Source organism: Oncorhynchus tshawytscha, linkage group LG06 (genome assembly GCF_018296145.1).
Source record: "Oncorhynchus tshawytscha isolate Ot180627B linkage group LG06, Otsh_v2.0, whole genome shotgun sequence".
In the NCBI taxonomy this organism is placed as follows: domain Eukaryota; kingdom Metazoa; phylum Chordata; class Actinopteri; order Salmoniformes; family Salmonidae; genus Oncorhynchus; species Oncorhynchus tshawytscha.
The window spans coordinates 50,474,097-50,491,815 of NC_056434.1; the positions used below are offsets into that span (position 1 = coordinate 50,474,097).

Genomic DNA, 17,719 nt, shown 5'->3' on the forward strand with positions numbered 1-17,719 from the left:
TGCAGAACCAATGTGTGGACACACTCACACACATACACACACATGCACACATCTTTGGGTGAATCCCTGTAATCGACAGAGCAAAATAATGAGTAAATTACCTTTTTGCACACACACCCTTGATGGTTTCAATTGTATAATTGCCATCGATATATTGTAATTCATCATGTATTTTTCTTTTTCAGGAATAACAGAAGAGGAGACCCCTCAGTTTCTGACCCCTCCCATGTTGAAATTCACCAGGAGCCTCTCCATGCCGGACACATCAGAGGACATCCCACCCCCACCCGCCATCTCCCCTCCATCTCCCCCTTACAACAACGTCCCCAACCCCCAGGGCAGAGGCTACGGCATCATCAGACACTCTGCTCCTAAAGGCACCGCCCCAGAGCGAGGGGACCTCACAGCGGGCGGCAGCGATGGGTGGAGGGAGCAGGGGGGTATGTACTACAGAGAGCCCCAGTCGGAACAGTACCAGTCTGAGGACCACCACCACCAACAGGGAAGCCACAGCCCAGGCCAGGGCCTCACAGCCCAGCAGAGCTTCCTGAACCGCAGGGCCCAGATCCCTGAGAACCCCTACTCAGACCTGGGGAAGATGGGCAACCTGGGGCTGTTTGCCCCCAACAAGCCCCAGAGGAGGAAGGGCATGCTGGTGAAGCAGGACAAGATCGAGGACAGCCCTGAGAAGATCTGCACCATCAAAATCCCAACCATCATCATCAAGGAGCCGTCTACATCCAGCAGTGGTAAGAGCAGCCAGGGCAGCAGCATGGAGATAGAAACTGGCGCCCACGACCACCCGGGACAGCTCCGGCCCGACGACGGACACAACCCCAGCAGCCCCTTTGCCACGGCTATGGCGGGCGCCGTGCGAGAGCGCGAGAGGAGGATGGTGGAGTCTCACCAGAACTCCCCATCCTACAGGTTCACCGACCAGGGTGACGAAGACTCACCTCCCGCCCCAACCCCTCGCCTCCGCCACTCCAAGTCCATCGACGAGGGGATGTTCAGTAGTGATGAACGCCTGCGCCGCATCATGGCCCCACCTGCCTCTCTCCTCAACATCCCCAGAGGAGGAGGCAATGTGACGAACTTCAATACCTCAGAGCCCAACATGGTGAGGGAGCCACTCCACACCCGCACGGGTCACCACAGCCCGGTCAGTCTGCCAAACAAGACCTACACCTCCAGCAGCGGACACTACGTCCACCCAGTAACTGGAAAGCCTCTGGACCCCAACTCCCCTCTTGCACTGGCTCTAGCTGCACGGGACCGGGCCATGAGAGAGCAGTCCCAGCCTCTCCCACTGAAGACTGAGCTACCCAAACCTGACCTGAACAAGCCTCTGTTCATCGACACCAAGCTAAGGACTGGCATGGATGCGAGTTTCTCCGCGACGGCCACCATGGGTCGACCAGGCAGGGCAGGGCTTCGCAGGCAGATGACCGAGGCCAAGTACGAGACAGAGTCCAAATACGACCACCCGCTGGCTAAAGACCAGGACAAGAGTCTATCCCGGCCTGAGAGAGAAGAGGAGAAGAAGAACATGTTGATAGACAACGTGGACACGTCTCAGCAGAAGTCTGCTGGTCTGCTGATGGTTCACACCACTGACGGAGCCAGGTCTGAGGAGAACAGCCTGTCTGAGGGGGACAGGGACGGGGCAGTGAGTCCGGACAGCACCCCCAGCGAGCTCCGGGATCCCAACCAGCCTAACACCTCCAAAATGTCCTCCCCTAACCCCCATAACTCCCACTCTATGGGCCCTGGTCCCAGAGGTAGTAAGACCATGATCACCGTCACCTCAGTAGATGAGCCGGTCAAACTCCCCTTCGGCATCCCCCCTCCGCCCTGCGTTCCCTCTGTTGACATCGACGATGACTTCTTCGCTGACCCACTGCCACCGCCGCTGGAGTTCGCCAACAGCTTCGACATCCCAGAGGACCAGAAGGGGGCGATCGCTGAACTGCTCAAACAGCATCGAAACGCTGGCAGAGCCCCATCGTCTCTAGCTCCCTTCTACCCCCATCACGGTAACACCCCAAGCCACCCTGACCAGACAATGATCAAACGGCCTGCAGTGCTCACTAACTGTATGCCCCCCAGCTTCACCCCCAACGCCCTGGAGAGCTACGAGCCTATCAGTGACTCTGGGATCGATGTGGAGCCCGACAGCCGCAGTAGTGGAGACCCTCAAATGGAGACTACGAGCACTGTATCCACTGTGTCCAGTATCTCTACGCTGTCGTCAGACGGTGGCGAGATGCTGGACAACACTTGCACAGTCTATGCAGACGGACAGGCCTTTTTGGTGGACCGGACCTCAAAGCCAAAAAACAGGCAACCTGTCGCCAACAAGAGTAATGCACTTTACAAGGACCCCGCCTTGATGGATAGAGAAGAGAACCTGAGAACTTTCGGAACGCCCTCCTCTGTCCCGCCACCTCCCCCCGGGGCATGCGTCCACTCAGAGCCCCCCAGAACACCAACGCAAAGGACCTCAAAGCTGTGGGGAGACCCGCCAGGCTCTAACCCCTATGACATGCAGAACAAGGACAAGACACCAAAGCCAGGGGATGGGATAGACTCTTCTTCCTCAGGATGTAGGACCGTTTTTGGATCAAGGTAATCTTTGTTTTTGCTGTGTGTGTGCATGCCGTGCATGTGTGTGTGTCTAAGCATGCTTGTGTGTGCGTCCACATTTTTGTGCGTGCGTGCGTGCGTGCGTGCGTGTGTGTGTGTGTGTTCTACCGGAGAGCAAAAAGAGTTGCCTAGCAACCTAATAATGAGAGCAGCAGCCTTGAGGAGTAGATGAGCAACAACGTCATGTCAGTCTGATTATCATAGAGACCAAACCGCCACAGCACTCTCCTTGGAAGGAAGGGGTGAGCCATGTGTCACTGTGTGTGTCACAAGCAGCACGGTTCAAAATAGCACAGAGGCTACGTCCCAAATGGTAACATATTCCCTATTTAGTGCGCTACTTTTGATCAGGGCCTGTAGGGAAATACGGAGTAGTGTTCAATTTGAGACCCACCCAGAGTCTCTTTAAACCCGGGGTGGATGGTGTGTGTAACCTGTCTCTTTATCATCTATCATTTCAACAAACCCAGAGTATGTGAAATATCTATGAGCAGCCGGGGCTCTCTCTTCAGTTAACCCTCCTCTTCATTCCTCTACCAGTCACGTCAGATTACTAAAGTAGAATGGCGTTGTAGACTAGAAGTGTGTATACATTGAGGCTCCAACAGATGTAGGCTATGCGGTGTTGTGTGTGTGTGTGTGTGTGTGTGTACGATGTATGATTGTAGCCTGTAATTGTGTGGTCGGTTTTTGCCAGTGTGGAAACATATTTCTGCTTGTGTATTTATGTCACCAGCTTTGTGTCGGCTACGCAGGCTTCTCTCTGTACGTTTGTTTATTTGGTGTGTGAATAGTTGCCGTTTGTCCGTTTGTGTAAATTGCATATATCTGTTTTGTACAGTAGGCTACCTACCTAAGCCTGCGTGGCATTTCTTAGACACCGCGCGTTCCTCACCACAGCAGTCCCCTGTGATAGCAGCACTTATTATGGAAAGCTGCCGTTATTTACAGAGCAAACCAGACGAGGCTAACCCTAAAATGCATGGCTATATCAGCAAAGTTCTGCTTGTGGTGGCTACAAGCTGAATATGCTGCAGAGCAGAGCACATCCCTGCCGTGTGATCTGAGTGAGATATTAGGTTAACCTGATACAACCGGATTCATAGTGTGAATAGATGAATAGCATAGAGATCTTCTGACCCTTTCAAAATAATGGCTGTCACTTTATATGGGAAGAAAAACACAGTTCGTTCATTTGGTATTTGGAATGAATTCCCCACTTCCTACTTACAAAGGAGTGAATGCAGTATCTCTTTTGTTTTTATTCTTAACTTCTTTTACTTCCCTCTCCTCTGACACAAACAAACACACACACACACACACACACTCAAACACACACTGTAGCCTACTCCCAGTCTGCAGTTTTGCAGGAGTTGGTGTAGTATAGGGAAAGACTGTTTTATTCTCCAGTAGGTCTGTCAGGTCAGGTAGACTACTTCTTCCCGTCCCCTCGCAGGAGGAGAGACATCAAAGCGTCCGTCTCTTACTGGCCCCGTCAGAGCAGTCCGTGGTGGAGGGGGCAGGATTAGTGGATGAATGTATATACTACAGGGGTTATGTACTGTGTTTGTTTGCATCCAGGTGTGGTTGTGGAATATTTCAGTTTGTTTGTCAGGCTGACTTAGCGCCTCTTACTAATGTTTAAGTTCAATATTGTCTGATAAACAACACCCTCCCTCGTCCTCTAACCTGGTGCGTTCTGTACTTTCTGTAGGGGTCCAGACGGTGGGTCCCTTGCCTCAGGTACACAGCGGAATACCACAGTCACTTTTGCTGCCCAGCTCGGCCCGAGCGTGTCGGCCCCATCTCCAAAACGAGAGACAGAGAGTCTCCCCCACCACCGAGCCCCCAGCCCCATCCTCTCTCCTCCAGACTCAGGCCTCGGCTGTGCCTCCTCCCTCCCTGCAACCTCCCCCACCCTCTCGGATGTGTTCGGCCTGCCCACCCCCCCTCTCAGCCTGGGCACGGGGAGCAGCCGCTCACCCTCCCCTCTCACTCTCATGCAGGCCGTCTCCAACAAGCCTTTTGCCACCAAGCCGGTTCTGATGTGGAGCAAGCACGATGTGGCCGACTGGTTGGAGAGCCTAAACCTGGCAGAGCACAGAGACACCTTCATGGACAACGACATCGAGGGCTCCCATCTGCCCAGCCTGCAGAAGGACGACCTCATAGATCTCGGGGTGACCAGAGTCGGCCATCGGATGAACATAGAGAGAGCTTTGAAACTGCTGATGGACAGATGAGAAGAGAGGATAGAGGTCTCTCAGTCTCCAACACAACAACTTCACATAATAGTTTTATTTACATTGACTTATTTTAAACTATACTTACTGTATAATTCTTATGACGATGCTTGTTTTGTTGAAACTTAGAAATATCCTCATGTATCCTGAAGAAACTGCAACTTGAAACAGCACTGCAGTTTCCTGAATAAGCACAAAAGTCCCCCAGGGTGGGATAGAGTGATCCCAGGTGAGACACAGCAGCTCTGTGAGTAGAAAGTAAGGAAGCAGACACACAGGGACCTGGCTGCGATGTGAAATACACTACACTATCAAACAGAACGGCAGCCTAATCACTACGAGACTTAAGGACTTTTGAAATCAACCTCATTTGAATGCAAAACCAGAGTCAGCTCTGCAGGGGTTTCATTTTCTATTGCATCTCTGTTAGAAAGTATGTGAACACTGATCTCTTCAGGAAAAAGGGTGGGAATCTGCACTGCACAGGGCCAGCGCTAGAACCAATCAGTTGGCCGGGCACATTTTTTTTTACGGGACCTCCTATGTGTGTAAGTGCTTGGCCTCAAGGTAATTGAGCAGTCATTTAATATATGCTATCGCCAAAATAATAATTTGGCTTGTATTTACGAAGGTCTTAAGTAACATTAGAATACAACAAATATATTTTAAAAAACACAAGAGCATTTTCATTAGTTTATGTTACTGTGGGATACAGTATGTAAAAAGCTGAAAAACACGACGACAAAAAAACATCCAAATTCAAGTGTTCAATCAATTGTATTGGTGGAGTGCCTTTGTTACAACTATGAAACAGAAAGCATAGGTGTGGGAACGCGGTAACAGCTTCTTTTTATGACAACAAAATAAAACACACCCCAACCACCAAGACGCGCGGTGTGCAGTCAAACGATGAAAACATCAGTAGCCTAAACATATAAGCGCCAAGTGTGCTTGATAAACAGTGAAAATCATCACAAAGCAATAATGGCATTTTACAATGGATATACAGTAAGTGTCGATGACAGCTGTAAGAAATGGTCAATTGTCAGTTGGAGAATGTCCATCTCATATAAACAACGACAGCGCTTGAGGCCTGCTCTTTCAGTGACGACATTTTGTGCTGCTATTTGGCCTGTAGCATTGTCACCGGCTTGTTCTTTTCCAAGAGGTGCCATCCCTTCCTCTCTCCTGTCTCACCGTTTCACTTGTTGGTGGCGCAGGCACCTGCTCAGTGTGTACCATTCTGGCTTTTTTTTTGGCCTTTACGCCTCGGAGGTGTAGATTCAGCCTGAGGCTCAGAATCAGAAGAATAATCATCAGAGATTTCATCGTGATTCATTTCTTCCCCACCATCTGAATCATTTTCCATTCAGATTTTGTAGCAACGCTTGACATTTTACATTACGCACGCTCTCACTGTTTACTGGGGCGGCAGGGTAGCCTAGTGGTTAGAGCTTTGGACTAGTAACCAAAAGGTTGCAAGTTCAAATCCCTGAGCTGACAAGGTACAAATCTGTCGTTCTGCCCCTGAACAGGCAGTTAACCCACTGTTCCTAGGCCGTCATTAAAAATAAGAATTTGTTCTTAACTGACTTGCCTAGTAAAATAAAGGTAAAATAAAACTCCAAGTAGTCCAGAATAGGACTGAAAAGACTGCTTGGTTTCAGTGAACTATACAATAGACAATAGAATAGAATCACAATTGGTGATTATAGAATGATGTATTGTTCGCTTCCCCTCGCTCATCAACTTACCCATTCCCCACATCATTAGTTTCAGTATAGTTTAGGTTCAGATTCGAGACCGTTATTGGGGTGGTTATCAACTGGGCATGGCACTATCAGGAGAAGAAGTGGAGCAGTAGGCAATTGGGGGGAAAAAACATGATATAACTGGTTCTGTTTGATTCTAACAACAACAGTGTGTTTTATAGACTTATTTAGGAAAGGTCAAGGACGAAAGGGGAGTAGTGCATGTTTTAAATGAATGAGCAGTCCAAATGACCGCTTTAGCGGTGCTCGTGTGGGTTTTTATAGTAAAGACATTTAGCTGTAAAAATGTATGACCTTTTAATGTGGCATGAACACAACCAGTCATGATGTTTTTATCTGATTGTCCAGCAAATCACTTCAAGAGATAGGTTACCTTCGTGCATTCGTCCCAAAAAGAATCCGAGTGAGCGAGACAGCGCTCCTCTGTCTTACTCTATGTAGCCCTGATGTAGATCTGATGAGATCTGGCAAAAAAAAAGAGAATGACATGCCATGCTCTTTAATTGCAGACACCGTCACATACGTGGGCTGCACCTACTGAGACAGGGGGGGCGCTGTTTCGCTCTCTCGGATGCTTTATCTGCGATTGATGCTGTCTTTATGTCTTCGCGCGTCTCGGTCAAATGAATTATACGCCACAGTGGACGCGTTATAATACCCATAAAAGCCGTGTAATTCCCTCACGGACAAGGTGAGTTTTATCAATATATTCGCCTCAATTGAATATAATCAATGTGCAAAGCTAGTTGTTGATAAACATTTACTTGTCCGGAGAGATTTGCGCGGCTTGTACGAAGTAGTTCTAAGATCCCAGACACAAAAATGAATGGTGACAAAAATGATTTCAACCATTTCCTAGTTTTATGACTCGTACTGTGTTACTCAATAGGGCTTAGGGGCCGGGCCCTGCAGTGTGTGGAATTCATTTTTCTCTCTCCCTTTTTACCTGGGATGTAGTTTGATTTGAGGGACAGTGCAGTGTTTTCTCAGATGAAGGTATTGCACATTTCTACTCCTAAAAGGGAGATCACATCAGATGGATTACAAAATAGGTACAGTAGCAAGTTGTTGCCCTTAGATTTCACTTGGCATGTTTTCAACATACTTTCAAGTTTGAATATTTGTTTGTAGTTGTGTTTTACTTGAGGATGGAAAGTGGAACACAATACATATTGAACATGTAAATTCAGTTTATAAATCATTATACTGTCTTCCACAGGAAGCTGAAATGTGTGCCAACAGCTCTCCCTACTGTTGTCTTCTGAACATGACATGGCAGAGAGAGCAGAGCTTGGCAGTCAGGGCTTTCCAATCGTTTCACCAACCATCATCCTTTCTTTCGCAGTCTTCTATGTCCTCTGAGAGGAATAATACACACATTATCACATTAGGTTATTACTATACCCTGAACTGATGTTTAGGGCTTTGGGATTGAAGACTCAGGAATGGATTACCCTCGTTCAACAGAGTAGCAGGGATGGGGTCCATTTCATTTCAATTCAGGAAGTAAAGTGAAATTCCAATTCTACATTTTTCTCATAGAGAAGCATTGAAGAGAATGTCTGTTTACTTCCTGAATTTAAAAGGAATTTAAACCAACACTGCAGAATAGGCATGTTTCTGAAGACGAACATCAGTCACGTTTATGCAACGATGAGAAAAAGTAGGCGAACAAACACTAAAGCTGGAATTTCCTTTTCCCCTTCCCCTAGAATAGGAATAGTTCAACTTGTTTGGCAATCGAAGAGAGGCAGATACCTCTAAGAATCAAGTTGCTAGAAATGTTGTATGATTAATTGAAGTATTAGAGAGAGTATTTATTCTATGATGGTGTTTTGATGTGTTTTGTTGCTGAGGAAGAGAGTTGTAGATACCCACAGAGCTCAACAGGATGATAGCTTCTTTATAGAATTAGGTGATGCTTTTAGGGGGGGATTTTTACTCCCAGTGACTGCTCTGTTCTGGAACACGTGGGAGCTACAGGACATTTGCTATACCTTGTGCCATTGGACTTTGACAGGTCTCTTTTATACAACACGTCTGAAAATGGCCAGATCCAAAACAGTATCACCAGAATAAGAATGTCCTGAAGTGCAGCATCATTTCCCTCCGTGTTCTCAAAGCAGAGTCTCCTCATACCATCGCCAGTCCAAAAGAGCAGGGATTCACTCATCGTAATGTTGATGAGTTTAAATGTAATTTACTCTCCCCACTGTTTTTTCTTTCTGAAATGGTCTGAAGTGGTATCCCAGAGCACAACAAATTCAGTGTATGGGTGGGATGTGTGTGTGATCTAATGATGTGACAGGGGGGAACATACCTTGATATGACTGATGACTGTCTGATGACTTTGTAAAACAAAAAAAAGTTTTTGAAAAGTGTGATGTTCCGCAATCAAAAGGATGTTGCCTAAAGCATACTTAATGTGTACGGTATTCATCTACGACTGTCCGATGACTGTAGTATGACCTCATAACAGAAAAGTTCCAGTGCGATAGGCTGCAGAGGGGTACTTGTCACCTGTCAGTTGTCACTGTTGACACGCGGGCACACGTTGAGATGAGATCTTATGTTAAGAACCACAGGAACAAGAAAGAGCACAGTATTTTTGGATTACGCAGAGATATTTAATGTTAGGATATATTCCTATCCGTGTTGTTGCCATATCAACCCTGAGCTGTGGTTAGGTTTTCCAAAAAAGAAGAGAAATATGGTTAAGAAGCAATATAATATCAATTCTGTTTCAAGTTGTTGTTTTTCTTATTCTTTTCCAGGGGAATAATTATACATGTAACAGGATTTCAAGTCTCTCTATTTTTAAAATTGACATAAATAATTGTGTTATAATCCATATTCCTATAGAGCATATTTGAAACTTTTAGCAATTGATAGTCATGTATTTACAAAGCCTCTGTAATTATTAAAAGCTGATATAAACTGATTTGCATAGTTTTTGCATCATGTGTGTATAAATGAAGATTCTCAGGCTGTACATTTCTACACTATTTGCTATAGAAAGCGTTATATGACCACTATATGACCAAGAGAAAACCACACCACTGAATGTGACATTTGATGTACAGTAGAGTTGACTGGCTGCACGTTGCACTGAGGTCATGTACAGGCCTAAAGGCTTAGTAGTGAAGCTGACTAGACCTATACACTTAATAAGGCATCTGAAGCTCAAAGAGGTTCAAGGAAAGTCAATTAATCCGGAGATGGGTCTATGCTTCTGTACCTTGGCAAACATTTTAAAAGCTACTTTTCCTTACTTTGCCCTGTAGGGCCACCGTAGTATGCTGTCAATGGAACATAGCATAGAAATCCAGACTGAATTCTGCTTTATTTCAGGTTTATTTCACTCCACTGGGGAACAATGGTGAAATGTAGTACAATGCAGTCTGGCTACATTGGACATGTTAAGATGCCGTAAACCGACAGGCATCAGCTCCAAACGTTATGTCCTCTTGTTTTACTCTTCATAGATACAGAATCACTCTGCTTTTTGTCAATGTCCTTTTCATGCTATATATGTTGCTGTAATTTTATGCGACAAATAATTCATTTACTTTAGAGAGAAATTAATATTATCGAGATCAAAGGAACATAAGTATTTGTAACTGCACTTTCCCCTAAGTTCACAAACCAACATTTTATGGAGGTTAATAAATGTAATATTGCGCAATATTTGATCACATTGATGTTGTATTGCTTTTTTGTCTTGAAAGGACATGTCCAATGGTGCTCCATGTTTGATTGACAACTGATACAGTGGGTGTTGCAATGACTTCTAACGATGTGTTCAATTTTTCTGGTTCCAGATCTGTTTTGTGCTGCCTTGCCGATGCCTATGGTAAATCATATGGTCGCTTTGCATCTCTCAATAGTCCTGTTTTATACCTGGTTCTAACTTGTCTCCTTTGTCCTGATTTTGTCCACATTCGGATTGTGCCCACATTTTTTGACCGGTGGAGACAATCAGAAGACACATTGTGATCTGATCAACCTGCCCACCTCCGGGAGGTAGTCAGACGCGCATTGTGGCTGGATACCTTACGAGTGTAGACAGAGAAACAATTTAAATCATCATTATTCCGCCCTCTAAAATCACTTACAGGTGGCACCATTAACTGATTACATCAATATTTGTCTAACAATAAATAAATAAATATTATTTTGAAGAAATAGCTATGAAATCATTTGCATAAAGGAAGGGAACAGGATATCTGGTCACAATGCAGACACAGTGGACGGATAATAGACACATTTTAATACAATGTGTAGACACATTTCTGGAAATGTGGGCACAATCACAATGTAGACAAGATCAGGACAAAGGACCCATATTAGCAACAGGTATAAACAGGGCTAATGTTTGGCTTGAAAATTATTATCGGAGTTGGCAAGACAGCCGAAACAGATCTGAGATCAGTCTAGTGTTCAATCATTTAGATATATGGATGTGATGCAATCCACAGGAGGTTTGGACATACGTCATCATCTCCACTACCCTTGCAGCTTGATCAAAGGTACGATATACAGTACTCCACTCACCCAACCTAATCCTGTGCCAAAGTTATACCTTCTGATATACTGAGCTGTTGCTATTGTAGTGTCTCTCCAATGATGCCTTTTAAATTATCTCAGGATTACACTTTTGTCCAATATTAAGCTAGTATTTGGCAGTAGGTGTGTGTGTGATCTAATATTATTCTGCTGTAATATACATTTTAGTGTGACATTTGTTGATTTATAATCATTTTAATTGATGAATAATTACTCCTTGTGTGAGCACCTGGGTAATCGTCCATTTGGAGCCAACAGAATAATTATATTCTGAACTCTATCCTTCTAGAATTAGGTGCCCTTTATATAGATGGAGAATCCTGCCCTCTAGTGGTTATCATGATTCTGAGAAATTGCCCCTGAATGCCCTTTAATCCATCATTACATTTTTGCACAAATTAGGAGAGAAGAACTCAATCCTAACGGAAGCTATCGCACAGATATAGGCTACACTGAAGAATAGGAGATTGTTTTTCTTCACAAGGCATTTACTTTGAAAGTACATGCAAATTAAATTGGAATTACACTGTAATAACTTATGAATGTAGCTTTTTTGGGGTGAACCTCTTGAGCCACTGGAGGGTTCCAATCAGGGACCTGGAGTGGCCTTGGTCAGTGGTTCTGCTGGCACGAGGTACACACACACAAAACACACACACCCTGCAGGCCAGTCATCCCTCAGTGGTCATCAGGTCTCTAAGGACAGCTGCACGTCCAGCTGGGGTTCATTAAACTGGACGCCCATTGTGATACTGTGAGAAAGTTCCTTTATATACCCAATGGGTGTACATACACACACGTACACATATACACACACGTATGCATGCACAAATGCATACACAACGCATGCATACACACATACAGTACCAGTCAAAGGTTTGGACATACCTACTCATTACAGGTGTTTTCTACATTGTAGAATAAAAGTGAAGACATCAAAACTATGAAATAACACATATGGAATCATATAGTAACCAGAAATTGTTAAACAAATCAAAATATATTTTATATTTGAGATTCTTTAAAGTAGCCAACCTTTGCCTTGATGACAGCTTTGCACACTCTTGGCATTCTCTGAACCAGCTTCATGAGGTAGTCACCTGGAATGCATTTCAATTAACAGATGTGCCTTCTTAAAAGTTCATTTGTGGAATTTCTGTTCTTTATAATACGTTTGAGCCAATCAGTTGTGTTCTGACAAGATACGGATGGCATACAGAAGTTAGCCCTATTTGGTAAAAGACCAAGTCCCTATTATGGAAAGAAGAGCTCAAATAAGCAAAGAGAAACGACAGTCTATCATTACTTTGAGACATGGTCAGTCAGTGCAGAACATTTAAAGAACTTTGAAATTGTCTTCAAATCAAATCAAATCAGTCACAAAAACCACCAAGCACTATGATGAAACTGGCTCTCATGAGGACCGCCACAGGAAAGGAAGACCCAGAGTTACCTCTGCTGCAAAGGATAAGTTCATTAGAGTTACCAGCTTCAGAAATTTTGGCCCAAATAAATGCTTCACAAAGTTCAAGTAACAAGAAATATCTCAACATCAACTGTTTAGAGGAGACTGCATGAATCAGGCCTTCATGGTTGAATTGCTGCAAAGAAACCACTACTAAAGGACAGCAATAATAAGAAGAGACTTGCTTGGACCAAAAAACACGAGCAATGGACATTAGACAGGTGGAAATCTGTCCTTTGGTCTGATGAGTCCAAATTTGAGATTTTTTGGTCCAACCGCCTTGTCTTAGTGGGATGCAGAGTAGGAGAATGGATGATCTCAGCATGTGTGGTTCCCATTGTGAAGCATTGAGGAGGAGGTGTGATGGTGTGGGGGTGCTTTGCTGGTGACGCTGTCTGTGATTTATTTAGAATTCAAGGCACACTTAACCAGCATGGCTACCACAGCATTATGCAGCGATACGCCATCCCATCTGGTTTGCGTTTAGTGGGACTATCATTTGTTTTTCAACAGGACAATGACCAAACACACCTCCAGGCTGTGTAAGGGCTTTTTGACCAAGAAGGAGAGTGATGGAGTGCTGCATCAGATGACCTGGCCTCCACAATCACCTGACCTCAACCCAATTGAGATGGTTTGGGATGAGTTGGACCCCAAAGTGAAGGAAAAGCAGCCAACAAGTGCACAGCATATGTGGGAACTCCTTCAGGACTGTTAGAAAGGCATTCCAGGTGGAGCTGGTTGAGGGATGCCAAGAGTGTGCAAAGCTGTCATCAAGGCAAAGGGTGGCTACTTTGAAGAATCTAAAATATATATAGTCCTGTTTTATACCTGGTTCTAACTTGTCTCCTTTGTCCTGATTTTGTCCACATTCTGATTGTGCCCACATTTTTTGACCGGTGGAGACAATCAGAAGACACATTGTGATCTGATCAACCTGCCCACCTCCGGGAGGTAGTCAGACGTGCATTGTGTCTGGATATCTTACGAGTGTAGACAGAGAAACAATTTAAATCATCATTATTCCGCCCTCTAAAATCACTTACAGGTGGCACCTGATTACATCAATATTTGTCTAACAATAAATAAATAAATAAATATTATTTTGAAGAAATGGTTGTGAAATAATTTGCATAAAGGAAGGGACCAGGATATCTGGTCACAATGCAGACACAGTGGGCGGATAACAGACACATTTTAATACAATGTGTAGACACATTTCTGGAAATGTGGGCACAATCACAATGTAGACAAGATCAGGACAAAGGACCCATATTAGCAACAGGTATAAACAGGGCTAATGTTTGGCTTGAAAATTATTATCGGAGTTGGCAAGACAGCCGAAACAGATCTGAGATCAGCCTAGTGTTCAATCATTTAGATATATGGATGTGATGCAATCCACAGGAGGTTTGGCCATACGTCATCATCTCCACTACCCTTGCAGCTTGATCAAAGTACGATATACAGTACTCCACTCACCCAACCTAATCCTGTGCCAAAGTTATACCTTCTGATATACTGAGCTGTTGCTATTGTAGTGTCTCTCCAATGATGCCTTTTAAATTATTTCAGGATTACACTTTTGTCCAATATTAAGCTAGTATTTGGCAGCAAGTGTGTGTGTGTGTGTGTGTGTGTGTGTGTGTGTGATCTAATATTATTCTGCTGTAATGTACATTTTAGTGTGACATTTGTTGATTTATAATCATTTTAATTGAAGGATAATTACTCCTTGTGTGAGCACCTGGGTAATCGTCCATTTGGAGCCAACAGAATAATTATATTCTGAACTAAAAATATATTTAGATTTGTTTAACACTTTTCTGGTTACTACATGGTTCCATATGTGTTATCTCATAGTTTTGATGTCTTCAGTATTATTCTACAATGTTGAAAATAGTCAAAAATAAAGAGAAACCCTTGAATGAGTAGGTGTGTCCAAACGTTTGACTGATATTGTACATACGGACAGACACACACACACGCACACATGCACACATGAACACACACACACACCCTGCAGAGGAGTGGAAAGGAAACATATTACCAAGACTAATCTGTAATGTGTTTACACAAGAGGAGGGGAAACCAATTAGTGTGCATTTATGTAGAAATTATAATACCGGTTGAAACTGCATTAAACAGCTGTAGGGCTAATTTGTGATTCAAATGAGCCACTTGAACCAATCTCAACCATAGAGATCTAGTTTTTCACCTATAGTATATTCATGGTCTCAATGTTCTCAACAAAATTAAAGCACTGCCTTTTAATTTGATTAACCCGGTTTTTACTGTGTATGTTGAAACCTCAAAATTATTTTACTTAAGGATCCCTAGACTTTAAAAATAGCAGAACGCCTACAGTTTGTTTTGGTGAGAGAGCTGTAGTCTATTATGGGCTTCGTCCCAAATAGCACTCTATTCCCTACATAGTACACTACTCTTGACCGGCGCTGGTCAAAAGTATTGCACCATATAGTGAATAGGGTGCCATTTGGGACACAGTCCATGATGTGCGTGAGGAGGTGGTCGCAGAGTCACGCTAGCATTGGTCATTCTAAGTGACCTTTGACCCGAGGCTGGCCCGGCAGTCTCTGGAGGCTGGCTGAACTCTGCCAGATCACTCTGTGTGTTCCTACATCCACATCCAGCTGTTTCGAAGGACTCACTTCATCACTAACCCATCCTCCTTCAGAGTCCTTTGGGACAATGACAGGAACATAGAAGGCTCTCAGAGTTAGCTCACTCACTGCAGTGCTGGTTTTTATAAGGCTGTAGGTTGTAAACACAGAGTTTACAATTCCATTTGTCAAAAAAATGTATATCATCAGTAAAAGTAATGTGACTGAAGCAATATCCTAATGCAGGGTTCCCCAACTGTTGGACATAGAACACTGTAAGAAATGCCAGCAAATCAGCTCCAAGTGATTTCATTCTGGGAAATTGGTTCCAAGGTATTCCCTCACATAATAGAGAGATCTACTGTATGTGGTCGTATACAAATGTAAGCAATGTTTGAAATGATTATGCTTTCGTCAAATGTTATATATGTCCGGGGCGATCAATTTGCTGTCTACAAATAATATGTCATTATGATCCAGCTCAAGAAAAAAAATCGGCCTGCGGCTGAATCTTGTTGACGATCCCTGCCCTAATGTTTCCACTTCCTGTGTTTCTCATATCAGCATTAAAACTCCCCCACCCCAACCCATTTTTACATTGACATTTTTGTAATTTAACAGATGCTCTTATCCAGAGCGACCTACCTTTGTGCAATTCTCTTAAGATAGTTAGGTAAGAAGTCAATTGTAGCAAGTACATTTTCCCTCAAAAGGGGTACAATAGTTATCAGCACATATTGACACATTCACCCCTTTACACATCCACAACCACCAACAATAACATGTTTAAATATGACTTGGAGACAATGGAACAATCAACATTCAGTCGGTAAAAATGGATTTTGGTTTATTCAGTGAAATAAAATGAAAATGTTGAAATATATGGGTCAGCATATTCACATTCATCTCGAAAACAAACAACTGATAACCGAACATACTCTACTGGTTAACATGGTCCCACGCCACAAGTTCAGACAACAGATGTTTTTTTAGTATCTGGAAAAAAAGAAGGGGGGAAAAAGAGTTATTAGTCATTTATATATAGCATCCCATGCTTCTATTTCCAGGCAGTGAAGTAAAGACTGGTGGAAAATAAACCGACTGGATAGAGGTTTAGGAAACATCTATTTCAACATTATGAGGTGAATTGATGAGTTATTTGGACAGATTAAGGAGAATAATGTGTTGGGTGGTAAGGTGGTATACTTGATTTTGAAATCAGTCCAAAGTATACTGCGTGAAAAGAGGCACGTGTGGTTCTACTGTTGTTCCTCAACTAAAAGATGAAAGAGTATTATGATTAAAGGGAATAACTTCACACACAGGTGACTGACTGCCTGCTGGTCCCAACGTGTCTAATTTCACATTTTCTTTAAACACGGACACAGTATATCTATTATGAATTAGGTTTTAAAAGCTTAGCCCCAAATTATAATAAACCTATAGTCTTAGCCATAAACCATGTATCTAACTTTCAAAGGCTGGGTTTGTTTTACACTGGCAGCCCAATTCAGATTTATTTGCCTAATTATTGCCCTCGTTTCCGAGAGCCTTCCAAGCATTAAGATCATCGTTAGAACCTTCTTACGATGTATCTTTAGTAGCGGTGGTGTTTCCCAGAGCTCGTAATAAAAACCCTTTGCACATCTGCAAGTGATTTTTACCCTATCAATATCAACACATGGTCAAATGACGCACTTAGCGAACGTTCTCTCCACTTGCTTGTTTGGGAAAAAGTTGGCTTGTAAATAACGATACACTTTATTCATAGAAGTTATCCACTAAAGGTATAATCAAGATGTGTTTATGCTGTCTGTCTGACTGTTACTACCGATAACGAAGTTGACTACAAATCCAAAGTTGCCAAAGTATTTGCAATTGTTACAAACAAGTGAAGGGCAAAATTATGCTTCAAATGAAAACCGAGGTGATTACATCACATTTAGGCCTACATAGTCAGTTGAGTTCTATTTTGCGACTAGGCTACTTAAATGCTTTGCCTAAATGTGTTTCATGATGTGTGACAACATGTGCGCAATGATGTGCCCAATATGTGATTGAGTGCATTATTATTGGGTAAGCATAATAAACCACCTCAAAAGACAGGTGGTAATATCTCTCTAGGAGCTGATCTGTCGTCAGTATTGTGGAATCATTTTAATGTTACTGAAAGATCCGAATGGATAAAGCTGCTTTTCTTTCGATCCTATCATTATCGACATATGTCCAATGACGCACTTTGCGAATGTTCCCTACGTGCTTGTTTGGGAAACACTCTTAAAAAGTTGCTTCGGAAATAAGGATGCATATGGTACGATCATCGTAATGCTTAAATTACATCGCAACTGGGAAACATGGCCTTGATTTGATTGGCCAAAAGACCAATTCGTGGAAAAAGATCAG

The 17,719-nt window shown here is 43.5% G+C and overlaps 1 protein-coding gene across 1 annotated transcript in view; it reads left to right on the plus strand.

Annotated features, from left to right (window-relative positions):
- shank2b (SH3 and multiple ankyrin repeat domains 2b) overlaps positions 1-8,966 on the plus strand; it is a 127,250-nt gene extending 118,284 nt beyond the window's left edge. The window contains exons 21-22 of the mRNA XM_042323342.1: positions 186-2,628; positions 4,361-8,966. Coding sequence (XP_042179276.1) covers positions 186-2,628; positions 4,361-4,889 — 2,972 coding nt within the window. The 3' untranslated portion in view covers positions 4,890-8,966. The remainder of the gene's footprint in view (positions 1-185; positions 2,629-4,360) is intronic.
- The last annotated feature ends 8,753 nt before the right edge of the window (positions 8,967-17,719 follow it).